General features: G+C 47.6%; 1 protein-coding gene across 2 annotated transcripts in view; it reads left to right on the top strand.

The window, feature by feature from the left end:
- Nucleotides 1–22,059, top strand: part of LOC138662812 (zinc finger protein 773-like) — a 60,145-nt gene that overhangs the window by 13,029 nt on the left and 25,057 nt on the right. For both annotated transcript variants that reach the window (XM_069748772.1, XM_069748773.1), the window contains exon 2: nucleotides 14,404–14,506. In XM_069748772.1, coding sequence (XP_069604873.1) covers nucleotides 14,451–14,506 — 56 coding nt within the window. In that variant the 5' untranslated portion in view covers nucleotides 14,404–14,450. The remainder of the gene's footprint in view (nucleotides 1–14,403; nucleotides 14,507–22,059) is intronic.

Raw genomic sequence — 22,059 nt, 5'->3', positions numbered from 1 at the left:
GCTAGACTAATCTCGTTAGAGATGATGCCCTACCGGTTAGTTGAAAGCGAAGCTTTCAAAGACCTGATGGACTACGCTGTACCACGCTACGAGCTACCCAGTCGACACTTTTTTTCCAGAAAAGCCATCCCAGCCCTCCACCAGCATGTTAAAGAGCGCATCGTCCATGCACTCAGGCAATCTGTGAGCACAAAGGTGCACCTGACAACAGATGCATGGACCAGTAGGCATGGCCAGGGACGTTACGTGTCCATCACGGCACACTGGGTAAATGTGGTGGATTCAGGGTCCACAGGGGACAGCAAGTTTGGGACAGTTCTGCCTAGCCCACGGTCTAGTAAACAGTTGTCTGTAGCCGTTCGCACCCCCTCCTCCTCCTCCTCCTCCTCGTCCTCCTGCAGAAGCAAGAGCTCGTCCACAGACCGCAGTCGCACAAACACTCCATCCGCACCTGCCACTGTTGCACACCAGGTCTCCCATTATGGGGCAGCTACTGGCATACGTCAGCAGGCTGTATTGGCTATGAAGTGTTTGGGCGACAATAGACACACCGCGGAAGTTCTGTCCGAGTTCTTGCAGCAAGAAACGCAGTCGTGGCTGGGCACTGTAGATCTTGAGGCAGGCAAGGTAGTGAGTGATAACGGAAGGAATTTCATGGCTGCCATCTCCCTTTCCCAACTGAAACACATTCCTTGCCTGGCTCACACCTTAAACCTGGTGGTGCAGTGCTTCCTGAAAAGTTATCCGGGGTTATCCGACCTGCTCCTCAAAGTGCGTGGACTTTGCGCACATATCCGCCGTTCGCCTGTACACTCCAGCCGTATGCAGACCTATCAGCGTTCTTTGAACCTTCCCCAGCATCGCCTAATCATAGACGTTGCAACAAGGTGGAACTCAACACTGCACATGCTTCAGAGACTGTGCGAACAGAGGCGGGCTGTTATGTTTTTGTGGGAGGATACACATACACGGGCAGGCAGTAGGATGGCAGACATGGAGTTGTCAGGTGTGCAGTGGTCAAAGATTCAAGACATGTGTCAAGTCCTTCAGTGTTTTGAGGAATGCACACGGCTGGTTAGTGCAGACAATGCCATAATAAGCATGAGCATCCCCCTAATGCGTCTGCTGATGCAAAGTTTGACGCACATAAAGGATCAGGCGTCTGCACCAGAGGAAGAGGAAAGCCTTGATGACAGTCAGCGATTGTCTGGTCAGGGCAGTGTACATGACGAGGTACCGGGCGAAGAGGAGGTGGAGGATGAGGAGGATGATGGGGATGAGTATATTTTTAATGAGGAAGCTTTCCCGGGGGCACGGGAAATTGGTGGCGTGGCAAGGCCGGGTTCTGGTTTTTTGAGGGACACAAGTGACGTAGATTTGCCTGCAACTGCCCCTCAACCAAGCACAACCGCAGATTTGACAACGGGAACTTTGGCCCACATGGCGGATTATGCCTTGCGTATCCTCAAAAGGGACACACGCATTACAAAAATGATGAACGATGACGATTACTGGTTGGCCTGCCTCCTTGATCCTCGCTATAAAGGCAAATTGCAAAATATTATGCCACATGAGAACTTGGAACTAATATTAGCAACAAAACAATCAACTCTTGTTGACCGTTTGCTTCTGGCATTCCCTGCACACAGCGCCCGTGATCGTTCTCACACGAGCTCCAGGGGCCAGCAGACCAGAGGTGTTAGAGGGGCAGAAATCAGAAGTGGCGTTGGCCAGAGGGGTTTTCTGACCAGGTTGTGGAGTGATTTTTCTATGACCGCAGACAGGACAGGTACTGCAGCATCAATTCAAAGTGACAGGAGACAACATTTGTCCAGTATGGTTACAAACTATTTTTCATCCCTTATCGACGTTCTCCCTCAACCGTCATTCCCATTTGATTACTGGGCATCCAAATTAGACACCTGGCCAGAATTGGCAGAATATGCATTGCAGGAGCTTGCTTGCCCGGCAGCTAGTGTCCTATCAGAAAGAGTATTCAGTGCTGCAGGTTCAATACTAACAGAAAAAAGGACTCGTCTGGCTACCCAAAATGTAGATGATCTAACCTTCATTAAAATGAACCACAACTGGATTTCAAAATCTTTTGCCCCACCCTGCCCGGCTGACACCTAGCTTTCCTATGAAAAGGTCTTGCCTGTGGACTATTCTGAATGACTTTTCCAATCTCGTAATTTTCTTCACCTGATTGTCCAGCATACGACATGTTTCCACCTCACGAAATGGCCAAACTCCCCACACGGGGCCGTGCTATCGCCACTTTGCGCTTGGACCCTTGAGAGTGCTGTTTGTCTGAAGAGGTGGGTGTGGCCGCTTTTGGTCGACGGCACTGCCACTGGGTCCCTCATAGTACAATAAAGTGTCTCTGGCGGTGGTGGTGCGCACCCAACATCAGACACACCGTTGTAATATGAGGGGCCCTGTGCCTGTACCGCCGGCCACAAGACAGTTCCCCCCCCCAGCTCAAACAGTGCTCTACCACTAGCAAAATTATCTCTCACAGCTTCACCAATGTGTAGTCTAGGCGCTGACATCCTTCAATGCCTGGCACTGACAATACCATTGTTTTGACATTTTTGTTATGTTAGGCCTTCGAAGCCTGTCTGCGGTCCCTTCTTTCTACAACTACTACACTGACCAGGCCACTGCTGGCCGTGTTACCCTGGAACCAATTTAAAAGTGCCTACAGTCAGCCCAATTTTGTTATGTTAGGCCTTCGAAGACTGTCTGCCGTCACTCCTTCCACTAGACTTCCACTGACCATACACTGCTGCCCATGTACCCCTGGAACCAATTTAAAGTGCCTACAGCCAGCCCAATTTTGTTATGTTAGGCCTTGGAAGCCTGTCTGCGGTCACTCCTTCCACTAGACTTCCACTGACCAGACCACTGCTGCCCGTGTACCCCTGGAACCAATTTAAAAGTGCCTACAGCCAGCCCAAGTTTGTTATGTTAGGCCTTCGAAGCCTGTCTGCGGTCACTCCTTCCACTAGACTTCCACTGACCAGACCACTGCTGCCCGTGTACCCCTGGAACCAATTTAAAAGTGCCTACAGCCAGCCCAAGTTTGTTATGTTAGGCCTTGGAAGCCTGTCTGCGGTCACTCCTTCCACTAGACTTCCACTGACCAGACCACTGCTGCCCGTGTACCCCTGGAACCAATTTAAAAGTGCCTACAGCCAGCCCAAGTTTGTTATGTTAGGCCTTCGAAGCCTGTCTGCGGTCACTCCTTCCACTAGACTTCCACTGACCAGACCACTGCTGCCCGTGTACCCCTGGAACCAATTTAAAAGTGCCTACAGCCAGCCCAAGTTTGTTATGTTAGGCCTTGGAAGCCTGTCTGCGGTCACTCCTTCCACTAGACTTCCACTGACCATACACTGCTGCCCATGTACCCCTGGAACCAATTTAAAAGTGCCTACAGCCAGCCCAAGTTTGTTATGTTAGGCCTTCGAAGACTGTCTGCCGTCACTCCTTCCACTAGACTTCCACTGACCATACACTGCTGCCCATGTACCCCTGGAACCAATTTAAAGTGCCTACAGCCAGCCCAATTTTGTTATGTTAGGCCTTGGAAGCCTGTCTGCGGTCACTCCTTCCACTAGACTTCCACTGACCAGACCACTGCTGCCCGTGTACCCCTGGAACCAATTTAAAAGTGCCTACAGCCAGCCCAAGTTTGTTATGTTAGGCCTTCGAAGCCTGTCTGCGGTCACTCCTTCCACTAGACTTCCACTGACCAGACCACTGCTGCCCGTGTACCCCTGGAACCAATTTAAAAGTGCCTACAGCCAGCCCAAGTTTGTTATGTTAGGCCTTGGAAGCCTGTCTGCGGTCACTCCTTCCACTAGACTTCCACTGACCAGACCACTGCTGCCCGTGTACCCCTGGAACCAATTTAAAAGTGCCTACAGCCAGCCCAAGTTTGTTATGTTAGGCCTTCGAAGCCTGTCTGCGGTCACTCCTTCCACTAGACTTCCACTGACCAGACCACTGCTGCCCGTGTACCCCTGGAACCAATTTAAAAGTGCCTACAGCCAGCCCAAGTTTGTTATGTTAGGCCTTGGAAGCCTGTCTGCGGTCACTCCTTCCACTAGACTTCCACTGACCATACACTGCTGCCCATGTACCCCTGGAACCAATTTAAAAGTGCCTACAGCCAGCCCAAGTTTGTTATGTTAGGCCTTCGAAGCCTGTCTGCGGTCACTCCTTCCACTAGGCCTCCACTGACCACACCACTGCTGCCCGTGTACCCCTGTAACCAATTTAGAATTGCCTACAGCCATGTGTTATTATTTTAGGCCTTCGATGCCTGTCTGCGGTCACTCCTTCCACTAGGCCTCCACTGACCACACCACTGCTGCCCGTGTACCCCTGGAACCAATTTAAAATTGCCTACAGCCATGTGTTATTATTTTCGGCCTTCGATGCCTGTCTGCGGTCACTCCTTCCACTAGGCCTCCACTGACCACACCACTGCTGCCCGTGTACCCCTGGAACCAATTTAAAATTGCCTACAGCCAGCCCAATTTTTTTATTTTAGGCCTTCGATGCCTGTCTGCGGTCCATTCTTTCAACTACTACTACACTGACCAGGGCACTGCTGCCCGTGTACCCCTGGAACCAATTTAAAATTGCCTACAGCCATGTGTTATTATTTTAGGCCTTCGATGCCTGTCTGTGGTCACTCCTTCCACTAGGCCTCCACTGACCTGTCTACTGCGGCCCGTGTACCCCTTGAACCAACCTAATAAAATATTTAAAAAATTAATTTGATTATAAAAAATAAGATCGTGTTGAGATCTCAAATGCAGACATTTTAACAATCAAAACAAACACACAACAAATATCTGGAACTGTACTACAAAGGTCCAACAGCTACAATTTCTTTCTCCTGCAAGAAGTTAACTGAAAGTTTTTTGGAGTTGTTAACACAGATATGGCATCCACCGAGTGTTGTCCTGTCGCGTCTCCTTTAAATTATTTCCAATAAGATGTTAAACTATTAATTTAATAAAATCAATAATTAAAAAAATAATTGAGTAAGTCAAAAGCACATTGCAAATAAACATTAATTACAAATCAAGAAGCATGGCGCGTCCGAGGGTGAGTAGATACCGAATAAGAATATAATCACCCTCGGACGCGCAATGCTTATTTACAACAGCCTTCCTTCCTAAGAATCAGCCCTTCTGTGGTGTAGAGAGAGGTTGTTGTTACACTCCAAGGTGTTCCCCAGGTTGCCTTTCCTGAGCTTCGATCTTCCGGCTCTCGTTTAGTAGCTGTTGGAAACTACGCTGCATTAGGCCTACTAATTGTGTATGGGTGAAACAGTGGCGCATCTGCGGTCCCTCCTTCCACTAGGCCTCGACTGACCTGTCTACTGCGGCCCGTGTACCCCTTGAACCAACCTAATAAAATATTTAAAAAATTAATTTGATTATAAAAAATAAGATCGTGTTGAGATCTCAAATGCAGACATTTTAACAATCAAAACAAACACACAACAAATATCTGGAACTGTACTACAAAGGTCCAACAGCTACAATTTCTTTCTCCTGCAAGAAGTTAACTGAAAGTTTTTTGGAGTTGTTAACACAGATATGGCATCCACCGAGTGTTGTCCTGTCGCGTCTCCTTTAAATTATTTCCAATAAGATGTTAAACTATTAATTTAATAAAATCAATAATTAAAAAAATAATTGAGTAAGTCAAAAGCACATTGCAAATAAACATTAATTACAAATCAAGAAGCATGGCGCGTCCGAGGGTGAGTAGATACCGAATAAGAATATAATCACCCTCGGACGCGCAATGCTTATTTACAACAGCCTTCCTTCCTAAGAATCAGCCCTTCCGTGGTGTAGAGAGAGGTTGTGTTACACTCCAAGGTGTTCCCCAGGTTGCCTTTCCTGAGCTTCGATCTTCCGGCTCTCGTTTAGTAGCTGTTGGAAACTACGCTGCATTAGGCCTACTAATTGTGTATGGGGTGTAGAGACAGGTTGTGTTACACTCCAAGGTTTTCACCAGGTTGCCTTTCCTGAGCTTCGATCTTCATGCTCTCGTTTAGTAGGTGTCGGAAAGTAGGCTGCATTAGGCCTACAAATTGGGTATGGGGTGGAGAGAGATGGTGTGTTACACTCCAAGGTGTTCCCCAGGTTTCCTTGCCATTGCTTCGGTCTTCCGACTCTCGTTTAGTAGTTGTAGAAAAGTACACAGCATTAGGCCTACAAAATGGGTATGGGGTGGAGAGAGATGGTGTGTTACACTCCAAGGTGTTCCCCAGGTTGCCTTTCCTGAGCTTCGATCTTCATGCTCTCGTTTAGTAGGTGTCGGAAAGTAGGCTGCATTAGGCCTAAAAAATGGGGAATTGGGTGGAGAGAGATGGTGTGTTACACTCCAAGGTGTTCCCCAGGTTTCCTTGCCATTGCTTCGGTCTTCCGACTCTCGTTTAGTAGTTGTAGAAAAGTACACTGCATTAGGCCTAAAAAATGGGTATGGGGTGGAGAGAGATGGTGTGTTACACTCCAAGGTGTTCCCCAGGTTGCCTTTCCTGAGCTTCGATCTTCATGCTCTCGTTTAGTAGGTGTCGGAAAGTAGGCTGCATTAGGCCTACAAATTGGGTATGGGGTGGAGAGAGATGGTGTGTTACACTCCAAGGTGTTCCCCAGGTTTCCTTGCCATTGCTTCGGTCTTCCGACTCTCGTTTAGTAGTTGTAGAAAAGTACACAGCATTAGGCCTACAAAATGGGTATGGGGTGGAAAGAGATGGTGTGTTACACTCCAAGGTGTTCCCCAGGTTGCCTTTCCTGAGCTTCTATCTTCAGGCTCTCATTAAATTGTGGTTAAATGGAACAACTGCATTTGGCGTACTAGTTGGTTTGGGGCCTACTATCGGTGTCTGCCACTCCTTGCTGTTCTCCTGGTTTCCTGTCCTGAAATACCATTTTCAGCCTCTCGTTAAGTAGTTGTTAATGTTAGACTGCATTTGGCCTACTAGTTGGGTTGGGGCCTACTATCGGTGTCTGCCACTCCTTGCTGTTCTCCTCCACTGAACAAAGCTGTGCCGCCTGTTTACTACGGTTGCCAATTTTGAACTGCATTTCGACTACTTACTGATTTGGCCCTACTCTCTGTGTCAGCCTCTCATTCCAGTTGTCCTCCACTGCAATGCCCCCTGGTTATTCCTGTGTTACCAATTTTGAACTGCATTTAGCCAACTTTATTCTTTGGGTCTATATCTGTGTTTCCTCCTCATCCTGCCCATTGCCCAGCCAGTGATAGATGAGTCTGCTGGTACATTGACCCATAACGCAACATTCCCCGTGCACGCTACACAACAACATTGTGACCCTGCTGAAAGTCAGGTTGCTCTTCCCGCATACCATACCACCTTACACGGGGACAAAGAGGAAGGTGCAGATGAAAGTGCAGGTTCCTTCATCAGGTGGGGGGAGGAATACTAGTTGGCGACGTCACTGGCACAGGGCCTCTCATAGTACGCAAAAGTGTTGCTGCCGGTGGGAGGCGCCCCCGCCGTGCAAACACACCGCTGTACTTTGAGGGGCCCTGTGCCAGTGCCAATGCCAACGAGTGGGCCCCCCCTGCTTGCTCAGGTTCACAGCACTTGCAAAGTTGAAATACTTACCTCTCCCTGCTCCACTGCCGTGACGTGGTCCAGATTTCCTGGGCCCACTAATTACTTGAACCAGCCCTACCCCCCACAACTTTAGCCAAATGACCCCCAATTTCAAATGCCTTCCAATTATTATAAGGTAAATTACGCTTGACAAGCTTCATTAAGAAGAATGGATGGTTTTGACATTAAAATGGGCACTCTAGGTGTTTTCCTGGCCCCCACTCACTGCCGACTATGCTGCCCCATTGACTTGCATTGGGTTTCGTGTTTCGGTCGATCCCGACTTTACGTCATAATCGGCCGATTTCACTCGACCCGACTTTGGACATAGTCGGGTTTCGCAAAACCCGGCTCGACTCTAAAAAGGTCAAGGTCGCTCAACTCTAATGTCGGCAATCGGGAGTTGTTGGCTATGAAGTGGGCATTTGAGGAGTGGCGACATTGGCTTGAGGGGGCCAAGCACCGTATTGTGGTCCTGACCGATCATAAGAATCTGATTTACCTCGAGTCTGCCAAACGGTTGAATCCTAGACAGGCTCGATAGTCCCTGTTTTTCTCCCGTTTTGATTTTGTGGTCTCGTATCTTCCGGGTTCTAAGAATGTTAAGGCTGATGCCCTCTCTAGGAGTTTTTTGCCTGATGTCCCGGGGGTCCTTGCGCCGGTCGGCATTCTGCCATCTCACCTGATTTACGACGGGTTCTTCAGGAATTTCAGACTAATAAACCTGACCGCTGTCCAGTGGGGAAACTGTTTGTTCCTGATAGATGGACTAGTAAAGTGATTTCTGAGGTTCATTGTTCTGTGTTGGCTGGCCATCCTGGGATTTTTGGTACCAGAGATTTGGTTGGTAGATCCTTTTGGTGGCCTTCTTTGTCGTGGGATGTGCGTTCTTTTGTGCAGTCCTGTGGGACTTGTGCGCGGGCCAAGCCTTGCTGTTCCCGGGCTAGTGGGTTGCTTTTGCCTTTGCCGGTCCCTGAGAGGCCTTTTGTGCTAGGCTGGGCATTGATTTGTCTTTTTCTTCCGCATTTCATCCTCGGACAAATGGCCAAACCGAGCGAACTAATCAGACTTTGGAAACTTATTTGAGATGCTTTGTGTCTGCTGATCAGGATGATTGGGTGGCTTTCTTGCCATTGGCCGAGTTTGCCCTTAATAATCGGGCTAGTTCTGCTACCTTGGTTTCGCCTTTTTTTGTAATTTTGGTTTTCATCCTCGTTTTTCTTCAGGGCAGGTTGAGCCTTCTGATTGTCCTGGTGTGGATTCTGTGGTCGACAGGTTGCAGCAAATTTGGGCTCATGTGGTGGACAATTTGGTGTTGTCTCAGGAGGAAGCTCAGCGTTTTGCTAACCGTCGTCGGTGTGTTGGTTCCCGGCTTCGGGTTGGGGATTTGGTCTGGTTGTCTTCCCGTCATGTTACTGTGAAGGTTTCTTCCCCTAAGTTCAAGCCTCGGTTTATTGGTCCTTATAGGATTTCTGAGATTATCAATCCTGTGTCTTTTCGTTTGGCCCTTTTAGCATCTTTTTCCATCCATAATGTTTTCCATAGATCTTTGTTGCGGAAATATGTGATGCCCGTTATCCCCTCTGTTGATCCTCCGGACCCTGTGTTGATTGATGGGGAGTTGGAGTATGTGGTTGAGAAGATTTTGGATTCTCGTTTTTCGAGGCGGAAGCTTCAGTATCTTGTCAAATGGAAGGGTTATGGCCAGGAAGATAATTCTTGGGTTGTTGCCTCCGATGTTCATGCTGACGATTTGGTTTGTGCCTTTCATTTGGCTCGTCCTGATCGGCCTGGGGGCTCTGGTGAGGGTTCGGTGACCCCTCCTCAAAGGGGGGGGGTACTGTTGTGAATTCTGCTCTTGGGCTCCCTCCGGTGGTTGAGTGGTAGTGCTGCTGTCTTTGGATCGCAGCATTCATCAGGTGTGTCCACTTAGTGCTTTACTCTGGGCTATTTAGTCTTGCTTGTTTCTTTAGTCAGTGCCAGTTGCCCATTGTTTTTGGAGGATTCACATCCTGCCTGGTCTCTCCTGTTTTTGCTGTTCATTTCAACAAAGATAAGTTCTGGCTTTGTTTTTGCTGTCCACATGCTGTGGGCTTTATAGTTCAGTGCATTTATATGTTTTGTCTTGTCCAGCTTGGTCTGTGTAAGGATTTATTCAGCCAAGCTGTATCTCTGGAGATGCAGATATACCCTCCATGTCTTTAGTCAGATGAGGAGATTTTGTATGGTCTGTGGTGGATATTTTCTAGTGTTTTAATACTGACCACATAGTACTCTGTCCTATACTTTCTTTCTAGCTAGAATGGCCTCCTTTGCTAAATCCTGATTTCAGTCTGCGTATGTCATTTCCCTCTCCTCTCACAGTCAATATTTGTGGGGGGCTGTCTATCCTTTGGGGATTTTCTCTGAGGCAAGATAGTTTTCCCGTTTCTATCTTTAGGGGTATTTAGTCCTCAGGCTGTGTCGAGGTGTCTAGGGAGAGTTAGGTACATCCCACGGCTGCTTCTAGTTGCGGTGTTAAGTTCAGGGTCTGCGGTCAGTACAGGTACCACCTTCTCCAGAGTATGTCTCATGCTGCTCCTAGGCCACCAGATCATAACAGTAGACACCCTAATTTACTGCGGTAGGCGCCCACACTCTCCGGCGGCTGACCCTAGGGATCCTTACAATCCCTACAGTAAGGATAGACAAAAGATAATGTCCCCCTGGTGTATTTGGGACATTATCTTTTGTCTATCCTTACTGTAGGGATTGTAAGGGACCCTAAGGACAGCCGCCGGTGAGTGGGGGCGCCTACCGCAGTAAATTAGGGTGTCTACCTCCACTGTCAGGCAGTTAACAGTATAGGATTGCACTTTAGGGCTCACTAATTTTCCTGTATTGCAGGTTCGGTTAGGGATTTATAGGGTGAGCCGTTGAGGAGTGGGGGCGCCTACCGCGGTAAATTGGGGTGCCAACCTCCACTGACAGGCAGGATTCATGGTAGTCCGATATAGGGTTTATTAGCTACATTACGTACTTTTTTACTGTATTGATAAATAGTCTTTTTAAACTATTTGATTAAAAGTTATATTTTAGGGATCCTTGTTTTTTGTTTGGTTTTCTATTTTTCTAGGGTTCCGATCTATTTATGTCTTTGGTTTTCCCAGAGATCGACTGCCAAGGCTCAGCAAAGAAACACCACCAGACAGTTTGCTAGAGGATGCCAATAGAGCAGCACTTGCATCAATGCCTATCACCACTATAACTCAAACTAATAATCTGATCTATGCTATTGCTTCGGCAAACATGGAAATGCTTGGCTATACAACCAGCAAGAACAACAGAAGTACGTGCTCCTCTTGGAAAAGAAGACTGTAGACAAAGATCAAGGTGCCACGAAGGGAAGTCAGCCAACTATCAGAAATACAGAAGTGTGTAAGGAATAAGAATAAGACCATGCTGGACAAGTCCAATACCTGACCCCAACTGAAGAGACTGCTAAGCAAGGGATCACAGCACTCACTGCAAGACTAGGGAGAAATACATTTGAGAAGCTGATGCCAAGAAGATAAATGCCCTGTTCTCCAAAGAACCATCCAATGTGTACTCCCAACTACAGAGGAACAGCACAAAGGCAGCAACTCCACCAATAGCAGATACTGAACAAAACTGGAGGAACATATGGGAGAAGGAAAAAACACAACACCAGTGCAATGTGGCTGCAATATCTGAGAATGACGCACAGCAACCACCTAGAGCAAGAACCAGTCACCATTCCATAAGCAGACATCCAACAGTGGATCAAGAACATGAAGAGCTGGACAGCACCTGACCCAGACATGATCCTCACCTACTGGCTAAAGAAATTCACAGCGGTACATGAATTCATGGCAAAGCAGATGAACCAACTGCTAAAAGCAGGCCACCACCCAGCTTGGCTAACACAAGGCAGAACAATGCTGAACATGAAGGATCCTCACAAAGGAATTGTTCCATCCAACTACCGCCCAATAACCTGCCTTACAACAACATGGAAAATCCTGTCAGGCATCATAGCCACCAATCTACAGAACCATATGAACCAGTACATGAATCCAGCTCAGAAAGGCATTGGGACTGACACCAGAGGCTCTAAGCACCAGCTCCTAGTAGATAGAGCAGTCGCTCAAGATCCAGACAGACCAATCTCAGCAGAGCCTGGATTGACTACAGGAAAGCCTATGACTCAATGCCACACACATGGATCTGTGAATGCTTGGCTCTGTACAATGTCAATAGGAAATAAAGAACCTTCCTCAGAAACTCACTGGGGCTTTGGAGAACAACATTGGAAGTCAACTCAAGACAACTAGCACAAGAGACCATCAAATGCGGCATATAGCAAGATGGTGCACTGTCCCCATTGCTGGTCTGCATAGTCTTGAACCCCCTCAGTCAGATAATTACAGAGTCTGGCTATGGAAACAAGTTCGAGTGGAAGCATCATCAGCCACCTCCTCTACATGGATGACATCAAGCTGTATGCGAAAAACGAACGAGACATCAATTACTGATCCACATGACAAGGATCTACAGTGAAGACATCGGGATGTCCTTCAGACTTGAGACGTGCGGCCGGTTTGTAATAAAGAGAGACGAGGTAGTCAAGACTGATGGAGTGGAATTACCAGCAGTGCACATAGCAGATGTACAGACATGCTACAAGTACCTCGGCATTCCACAGGGATACGGTAACCATGATGAGGAAGCAAGGAAGGCAGCAACATCCAAATACCATCAAAGGGTAAGACCGGTCCTGAAGAGCCAGCTCATTGGGAAGAATAAAATCTGCACCATCGATACATATGCCCTGACAGTTATCAGATACCCTGCTGGCATAGTGTGCTGGCCAAAAGAAGAGATGAAAGCTGCAGATGTGAAAACGTGAATGCTCCTCACAATGCATGGAGGTCTCCACCCTAAGTCTAACCCCCAAAGATTGTATACCAATAGAAAGGAGGGTTGTCGAAGCTTGATAAGCATCCAGGCCACCATCACGGATGAAACGAGGAGTATCCAGGAAAACATCAGAAAAATGGCACCAAAATATGAGATGCTGAGAGAAAGCCTAAGGCAGCAACAACAACAGATCCGGAAGGAAGAACAGGAACATGAACCTCCATTGCAAGACATGCCGCTGCATGGGATGTACCATTGATAGATAATGGAGGTGGCTGACATGGAGAAATCCTACCAATGGCTGGAGAAACCTGGACTCTGAGACACCACAGAGGCACTAATCATAGCGGCACAAGAGCAAGCACTAAGTACCAGATCCATAGAATATACTACACAACACAAGACCCAAGGTGCAGACTATGCAAAGAAACCTCAGAAACTGTCCAACGCATAGTGGCAGGATGCAAAATGCAAGCAGGAACAGCGTATACTGAACACCACAACCAAGTAGCAGGACTTTTATACAGAAACATCTGCACAGCATATGAGCTAATTCCCCCCTAAGTCCAGGTGGGAGACCCCAGAAAAAGTGGTGGACAATGAAAGGGCTAAAATCCTGTGGGACTTCAAGATCCAGATGGATAAGCAGGTGTTGGCTAACCAACCAGACATTGTGATAGTAGACAAGGATCAGAAGACAGCAGTGATAATAGATGTGGCAGTGCCAAGTGACAGCAACATCAGGAAGAAGGAATATGAGAAGCTGGATAAATACCAGGGCCTCAAAGGAGAACTGGAGAAGATGTGGAAGGTGAAGGCAGCAGTGATTCCAGTGGTGATAGCAGCACTTGGAGCAGGGCCGTATTTAGAGTTTCTGCTGCCCTAGGTACTCTTAGTGCTGCCTCCCCCATTGGTGAGTATGACACTATCCGCAGTGACTTTGGCAAGAATCGCTGTTGTGAAAGTCGCCTTTTGCAGCAGATCGGGCAGTTTTTCTGCATCTGCCACGTAACGGATCACTTACGGCAACATTGCGTTTGGTTTCATTCATTCCCTATGGGATTTGCGGTACTTGCTGTGATCTGGGAAATACGGTACCATACCTCCCAACTTTTGAAGAAGGGAAAAAGGTGTAAAGGTTGCGACGCACGTAGTGCGCCACGGCAAATTTTAGGCCACACCTCTGACCACACCCATTTCACAACTAATCACACCCATATCCAAGTCCCAACCACACCCATTTAGCACTGCTGATCACACTGTTTCATATACAATAATTAAAACCAAAAAAATATGGCCACGCAGTGCTCCATACTGTATAATGGCTACGCAGTGCTCCACATACTGTATAATGGCCTTACATGATGCTCCATACTGTATAACGGCCACACATTATGCTCCATACTGTATAACGGCCGCACATGATGCTCCATACTGTATAATGGCCGCACATGATGCTCAATACTGTATAATGGCCATACATGATGCTCCATACTTTATAATGGCCCATGATGCTCAATACTGTATAATGACCGCACATGATGCTCCATACTGTATAATGACCGCACATGATGCTCCATACTTTATAATGGCCCCACATGATGCTCAATACTGTATAATGACCGCACATGATGCTCAATATTGTATAATGACCGCACATGATGCTCCATACTGTATAATGACCTCACATGATGCTCCATACTGTATAATGACTGCACATGATGCTCCATACTGTATAATGACCTCACATGATGCTCAATACTATATAATGACCGCACATGATGCTCCATACTGTATAATGACCACACATTATTTCTTATTTTTAGGGACTCTATAGCGACAGGGTCTGTTCCGAAGGACTGGCGCATAGCAAATGTGGTGCCAATATTCAAAAAGGGCTCTAAAAGTCAACCTGGAAATTATAGGCCAGTAAGTCTAACCTCTATTGGTAAAATATTTGAAGGGTTTCTGAGGGATGTTATTCTGGATTATCTCAATGAGGATAACTGTTTAACTCCATATCAGCATGGGTTTATGAGAAATCGCTCCTGTCAAACCAATCTAATCAGTTTTTATGAAGAGGTAAGCTATAGGCTGGACCACGGTGAGTCATTGGACGTGGTATATCTCGATTTTTCCAAAGCGTTTGATACCGTGCCGCACAAGAGGTTGGTACACAAAATGAGAATGCTTGGTTTGGGGGAAAATGTGTGTAAATGGGTTAGTAACTGGCTTAGTGATAGAAAGCAGAGGGTGGTTATAAATGGTATAGTCTGTAACTGGGTCGCTGTGACCAGTGGGGTACCGCAGGGGTCGGTATTGGGACCTGTTCTCTTCAACATATTCATTAATGATCTGGTAGAAGGTTTACACAGTAAAATATCGATATTTGCAGATGATACAAAACTATGTAAAGCAGTTAATACAAGAGAAGATAGTATTCTGCTACAGATGGATCTGGATAAGTTGGAAACTTGGGCTGAAAGGTGGCAGATGAGGTTTAACAATGATAAATGTAAGGTTATACACATGGGAAGAAGGAATCAATATCACCTGTAGCATGGCTAAAGCTTGTATAGTCGATGGGAGGTATGTATCACAGAGAAGGCTTGCCGCTGTGATGTAACCCGGAGTGTTTTGTTTAATACACATAAGGCAATAAGGAATTGTTTAGGATGTTTGGGTCCGGGTTACGGGTAGCTATGAGAGATGGGAGGGTCTGGCTACCCATATACCTCACCCCTGGGTAAGGGGCATAACCATGCCTATTTGTGTTTGTTTAAGGACCTGTGGTGATGTCATAGCCACATGTCTAATCATGTGACGTTACTTCACCAATGGGTGTGGTTTCAGGCTACTTAATGGAGATGTGTAGCACATGGTAAGAGAGTGTTTGGGAATCTGTCAGGGTGGACAGAGGTCCCTGTGTCCAGATGGGACACTACAGACAGGAGTCTGTGTGTGTGGAGGAGAAAGCCTCCAAAGTGTGTTAAGGCTGCAGGACTGAGCCTCAAGGACTGGACTTTTGTATTTTCCTTTCCTGAGCTAAAAGCTGTTTGTTTACCTGTTGTTCACACTGTTATGTGGTTTATGGAGCAATAAACCCACTTGAACGCAGAAGAGAATGTGGCTCCTGTTTCCTCCTACGCACCTGAGTGGGTACAACGTTACACACCATTACACACTGAACGGGAAACCACTGGGTAAATCTGACAGGGAGAAGGACTTGGGGATCCTAGTTAATGATAAACTTACCTGGAGCAGCCAGTGCCAGGCAGCAGCTGCCAAGGCAAACAGGATCATGGGGTGCATTAAAAGAGGTCTGGATACACATGATGAGAGCATTATACTGCCTCTGTACAAATCCCTAGTTAGACCGCACATGGAGTACTGTGTCCAGTTTTGGGCACCGGTGCTCAGGAAGGATATAATGGAACTAGAGAGAGTACAAAGGAGGGCAACAAAATTAATAAAGGGGATGGGAGAACTACAATACCCAGATAGATTAGCGAAATTAGGATTATTTAGTCTAGAAAAAAGACGACTGAGGGGCGATCTAATAACCATGTATAAGTATATAAGGGGACAATACAAATATCTCGCTGAGGATCTGTTTATACCAAGGAAGGTGACGGGCACAAGGGGGCATTCTTTGCGTCTGGAGGAGAGAAGGTTTTTCCACCAACATAGAAGAGGATTCTTTACTGTTAGGGCAGTGAGAATCTGGAATTGCTTGCCTGAGGAGGTGGTGATGGCGAACTCAGTCGAGGGGTTCAAGAGAGGCCTGGATGTCTTCCTGGAGCAGAACAATATTGTATCATACAATTATTAGGTTCTGGAGAAGGACGTAGATCTGGGGATTTATTATGATGGAATATAGGCTGAACTGGATGGACAAATGTCTTTTTTCGGCCTTACTAACTATGTTACTATGTTACTATGTTACATGATGCTCCATACTGTATAATGACCGCACATAATGCTCAATACTGTATAATGACCTCACATGATGCTCAATACTGTATAATGACCTCACATGATGCTCCATACTGTATAATGACCACACATGATGCTCCATACTGTATAATGACCACACATGATGCTCCATACTGTATAATGACCACACATGATGCTCAATACTGTATAATGACCGCACATGATGCTCCATACTGTATAATGACCACACATGATGCTCCATACTGTATAATGACCGCACATGATGCTCAATACTGTATAATGACCTCACTTGATGCTCCATACTTTATAATGGCCCCACATGATGCTCCATATTGTATAATGGCCATGGCTCATATCCCCCCCCTCCTCCTGTATGCATGGCTCATAATTCCCCCCCCCCCTGTATGCATGGCTGATGGCTCATAATTCTCCCCCCCTGTATGCATGGCTGATGGCTCATAATTCCCCCCCCCCTGTATGCATGGCTGATGGCTCATAATCCCCCCTCCCCTGTATGCATGGCTGATGGCTCATAATCCCCCCCTGTATGCATGGCTGATGGATCATAATCCCCCCCTGTATGCATGGCCGATGGCTCATAATCCCCCCCCCCCCGTATGCATGGCTGATGGCTCATCATTCCCCCCCCTCCCTCCCTATGCATGGCTGATGGCTCATAATTCCCCCCCCCCCCCTGTATGCATGGCTGATGGCTCATAATCCCTCCCCCCCTGTATGCATGGCTGATGGCTCATAATTCCCCCCCCTGTATGCATGGCTGATGGCTCATAATCCCCCCCGCTGTATGCATGGCTGATGGCTCATAATCCCCCCCCCCCCCGTATGCATGGCTGATGGCTCATAATCCCCCCCCCCCCTGTATGCATGGCTGATGGCTCATAATTCCCCCTCCCTCCCTATGCATGGCTGATGGCTCATAATTCCCCCCCCCTCCCTATGCATGGCTGATGGCTCATAATTCCCCCCTCCCTCCCTATGCATGGCTGATGGCTCATAATTCCCCCCCCTCTCTCCCTATGCATGGCTGATGGCTCATAATTCCCCCCCCCTCCCTCCCTATGTATGGCTGATGGCTCATAATTCCCACTCCCTCCCTATGCATGGCTGATGGCTCATAATCCCCCCCCCTCCCTCCCTATGCATGGCTGATGGCTCATAATTCCCCCCCCCTCCCTCCCTATGCATGGCTGATGGCTCATAATTTCCCCCCTCACTCCCTATGCATGGCTGATGGCTCGTAATTCCCCTCCCTCCCTCCCTATGCATGGCTGATGGCTCATAATTCCCCCCCTCCCTATCCCTCCCTCTGCATGGCTCATCTCTCCACCCCCTCCCCCGCTCCTTCTCCCTGGCCATCTTGCATAGCGCGGGTGGCTTACCATCCTCCCCCCGCCCCCCGTCCCTCATACTCACCTGTCAGCTGCCTGTCCCACACGCCGCGCCGACATCCCTCCAGCTCTGTCCCGCCGCAGCGCCTTCTTCCTGAGTGAGCGGTCATGTGGTACAGCTAATTAAGGTCATGAATATGCGCATATTCATGACCTTAATTAGCGGTACCACATGACCGCTCACTCAGGACGCGCTACAGACGCTGAGACCAGGCATCGCTGGAGCAGGTGAGTATCGTCTTCAAGGAGGGTGGGTGGGACTCAGAGGCGGGGGGACTCGGAGGTGGGGGGGACTCGGAGGCGGGGGGGCGGGGCCGTCGGTCGCGTTTTTGACCCGGGACTTATTAAAAAAAAAAAAAAACACCTTGCTCAGGTGCCGCCCCTTGCAATGTCGCCGCCCTAGGCACGTGCCCTCGCGTGCCTAGTGGCAAATACGGCCCTGACTTGGAGCAGTGACCCCTAAGTTGGAAGAATGGCTACAACAGATCCCAGGAGCAACATCTGAGCTCTCTGTTTAGAAAAGCGCAATGTTTTGAACAACTAAGATCCTGCGCAGAACCCTCAAACTCCCAGGTCTCTGGTAGAGGACCCGAGAATGAGAAAGGACAAAAAAGACCACCTCTATTGGGGGTGAGAAGGAATTTTTTTTATAGATGTCAGTGACACAGGGTATATATATTACTTAGAGAGAAGAAAAGCCAGTAATTCAGAAACCGCGGTAGTGTAAAATCACTGCAGGAGCCGACAGGATAGAACAGATGGATTACATACAGTAAATACAAATAGAATAGGTAGATATATAGATGTCAATGACAAATACAATTAGAACAGTTTGTGCAGCTTACTGTACATGTATTTAATTAATAAAAGATAATTTTTCTGAAAAAAATGGTGTGGGCTGTGTGAGATCCCCGCTAGCACTTTGAGAAAGTCGCACGGTGCAGAGGCGAGTTCACTGGAGAATTTCACTGCGGTGAATTTCAACTCTCCTCTGCACTGTGCGACTTTCACATGATGCTATTGGGGATCTCACTGAGGTCACCGCAGTTCAGCCTGGCTGGGAACGCAGCCTCAGTGACGTCACTGACGCTGCGTTCCCAGCAGCTCATTCACCAGTGGTTCTCAGCGTGCATGGTCACATCTTGGCACCGTCCAGGTTGAAAACTATTTCTCCCCTAGACATGGATTACGGCGTGGGACAGATCGACAGACAAGTATGGTATGTTGTTGTTCTTTTATTTTAGTTTTAGTACAGGAGATCGAGGGCTTTGGTGGAATCAGGCGAGGTCGTAAGTATGGCTTAACTGAGATTATTAAAGGTGTCTGTGTCATTTTTTTGAATTTACTTTATTCTTGCTGTTTCTTTATTTTCCATATAACTATAGGATTAGTAATGGATCGGTGTCTTACTCTCCATTAGGGCAGTCTCACACGTCCAGATAATTCCAGTACAGGAAAAATCGGTACCGGAATTATCCGTGTCCGTGTGCCCGTGCGTTTCTGTGGCACATCAGTGTGGCACACGGGCGGCACACGTGTGTCGCCCGTGTGCCGACTGGGTACCACACGCACCGTGCAGGAGACAGCGCTAGAGATAAGCGCTGTCCCCTGCATCTGGTGCTGAAGCTGCCATTCATATCTTCTCTGCAGCAGCGTTTGCTGGAGAGAAGATATGAAAAATCCTTTTTTTTTTTTTGTTCGTGTTTAACATAAAGATCCCTGTCCCCACCTCCCTCCCACCCCTTTGTGCGCCCGCCCGCTGTTATTAAAATACTCACCCGGCTCCCTCGCTGGCGCTGCTTCCTGTCCTGGCCGCACCTTCTACTGTATGAGCGGTCACATGGGGCTGCACATTACAGTAATGAATATGCGGCTCCACCCGTATGGGACAGGGATCTTTATGTGAAACACGAACAAAAAAAAATAAAAAAGTATTTTTCATATCTTCTCTAAAGCAAACGCTGCTGCAGAGAAGATATGAATGGCAGCTTCAGCACCACATAGGGGGGACAGGGCTTACTGTAGCGCTGTCTCCTGCACGGCACACGGACTGCACACGGACAACGTCCGTGTGCGGTACGTGTTTTACACGGACCCATTGACTTTAATGGTTCTGTGTAATCCGTGCGCTCCCACGAACACTGACATGTCTCCGTGTTTTGCACACGGACACACGGTCCGTGAAAACACGCTGACATGTGCAGAGACACATTGATTTCAATGTGTCTACGTGAGTCAGTGTCTCCGGTATGTGAGGAAACTGTCACCTCACATACCGGAGCCACTGACGTGTGAAACCGGCCTTACTAAGCCATGGGCTTGATGTCACCTGATAATACAAAGATGATATCAACTACACAAATTTGAACCCCACTTGCCACAGCTACAGGGCAAGTGGGAAGAGCTGGGCTAAGCACCAGATTTGGCTCATCTAATAGATGTGCCTTTTCTGGGCAGCTGCGGGCTGCTATTGTTAGCCTGGGGGGTCAATATCCATGGCTCCTTAGCAGCCTGAGAATACCAGCCCTCATCTGTCAGCTTTAGAACGGCTGGTGGTCACAAAATGGTTGGACCCCATGCCATTTTTTAAAATTATTTAAATAATTTAAAAAAGAGTGTGTTGACCGCTTTATTCTTAAAAACCAATATTGCTGAAGCTGACAGCAGAGGGTTGCAGACCCCAGCTGTTACTTTTGCCTGGCTGATTATCAAAAATAGGGAGGAATAGATTACTTTTTTTTTATTATTTACAGTGCAAGAGCGGCTGATGAATACCCCCATCATCTGCTCCTGCTCTCACAGCTATGTTCACACTGGGCGTTTTTGCTGCATTTTTATATGCTAATTTTCATCTGCTTTTTCCATTACCAGCAAAGTCTATGAGATTTCAGAAATCTCATACACACATTGTTTTTTTGTCATCAGGTTTTTTTGCTTTGTAGTGTGCTTTTGACATAGAGCGTGTCACTTCTTTCAGAGTTTTTGCAGCATTTTTCACCCATTGACTTGAATGGATGGTAAAAAAAACGCTGCAAATAGGCAGGTTGACCTTTTTTTGTAGCATATTTGCTGCAGAGAAGTCAAGGACAGCCGGCTGTGACCTCACACTCGGCCCTGCTGCATCTAGAAGGCAGGCTGCATGATGCATCCATACAGCCTGTCATTGAGCAGAGTGGACCCGAACCCCATTCACTTAAATGGGGGGCTCGACAATACAGTATTTGACACACTGTCATATGCATGACAGCGCAGCAAACACCGCTTCTTAACGGCGGTGAAACCATCCCCGCCGGTCAGAGAGCCGCAGTTCCCCCACTGTCAAAAGACAGTGTGAGTACTGAGCTGTGATCGGAGGTATACAGGTTACCTCCCGTCACTGGTGTCAGCTGACGGGACAACTGCTCCCATCATCTGACACCTACAGCCGCTAATAACTGAGTGCAGGAGCAGATGATAGGAGTATTCATCAGCTGCTTCTGTGCCGTAAATACATAATTTAAAAAAAAAACTGCGTGGGCTCCCCCTATTTTTGATAACAAGTCAGGCAAATCTCACAGCTGGGGGCTGCAACCCTCAACTGTCAGCTTCAGCAAGGCTGGTTATCAAGAATAGAGTGGTCCCCACACTGTATTTTTTAATAATTCTCCCGGTGAACTCGCCTTTGCACAACTTTCTCACGGTGCTCATATACCAAAAAATTACCGCACACTCAGAATTGATATGATGCAAAAGTGTTCAACAAGTTTATTGCCATAACAAAAAAGGTTGCCACAAGGTAATATGAGAAGTACGTGTCGATAGAAACCCAACGTTTCGACCCACCAGGGTCTTATTCATGGGGTTACTTGGTTTCTGGATGTGCATATATAAGTGGCAAATGAGGAGGGCAGGAGGACAATCCCTTTATTATAGATCCTGTCACTTGGAGTAAGGCGTTGAGAGGGCGTAAAACTCCTAATTTGTAGTAGACATCCAGGGGGGGTGGCCGTCACGTCCGTGATGGGCCTGTGGTGTCCTGGATCCATACAAGAGCGGCACTCCCGTACCTAGTTTGATGTAGTGTGCTGTGATGAGGGGAGATGGCGGGTTTATTTGCCACCGGGAGTAACGTTGTAT

The sequence above is a fragment of the Ranitomeya imitator genome, chromosome 2 (genome assembly GCF_032444005.1).
Source record: "Ranitomeya imitator isolate aRanImi1 chromosome 2, aRanImi1.pri, whole genome shotgun sequence".
In the NCBI taxonomy this organism is placed as follows: Eukaryota; Metazoa; Chordata; class Amphibia; order Anura; family Dendrobatidae; genus Ranitomeya; species Ranitomeya imitator.
Note: the sequence above shows the minus strand (reverse complement) of the source record. Positions and strands in the feature narration are given on the sequence as shown.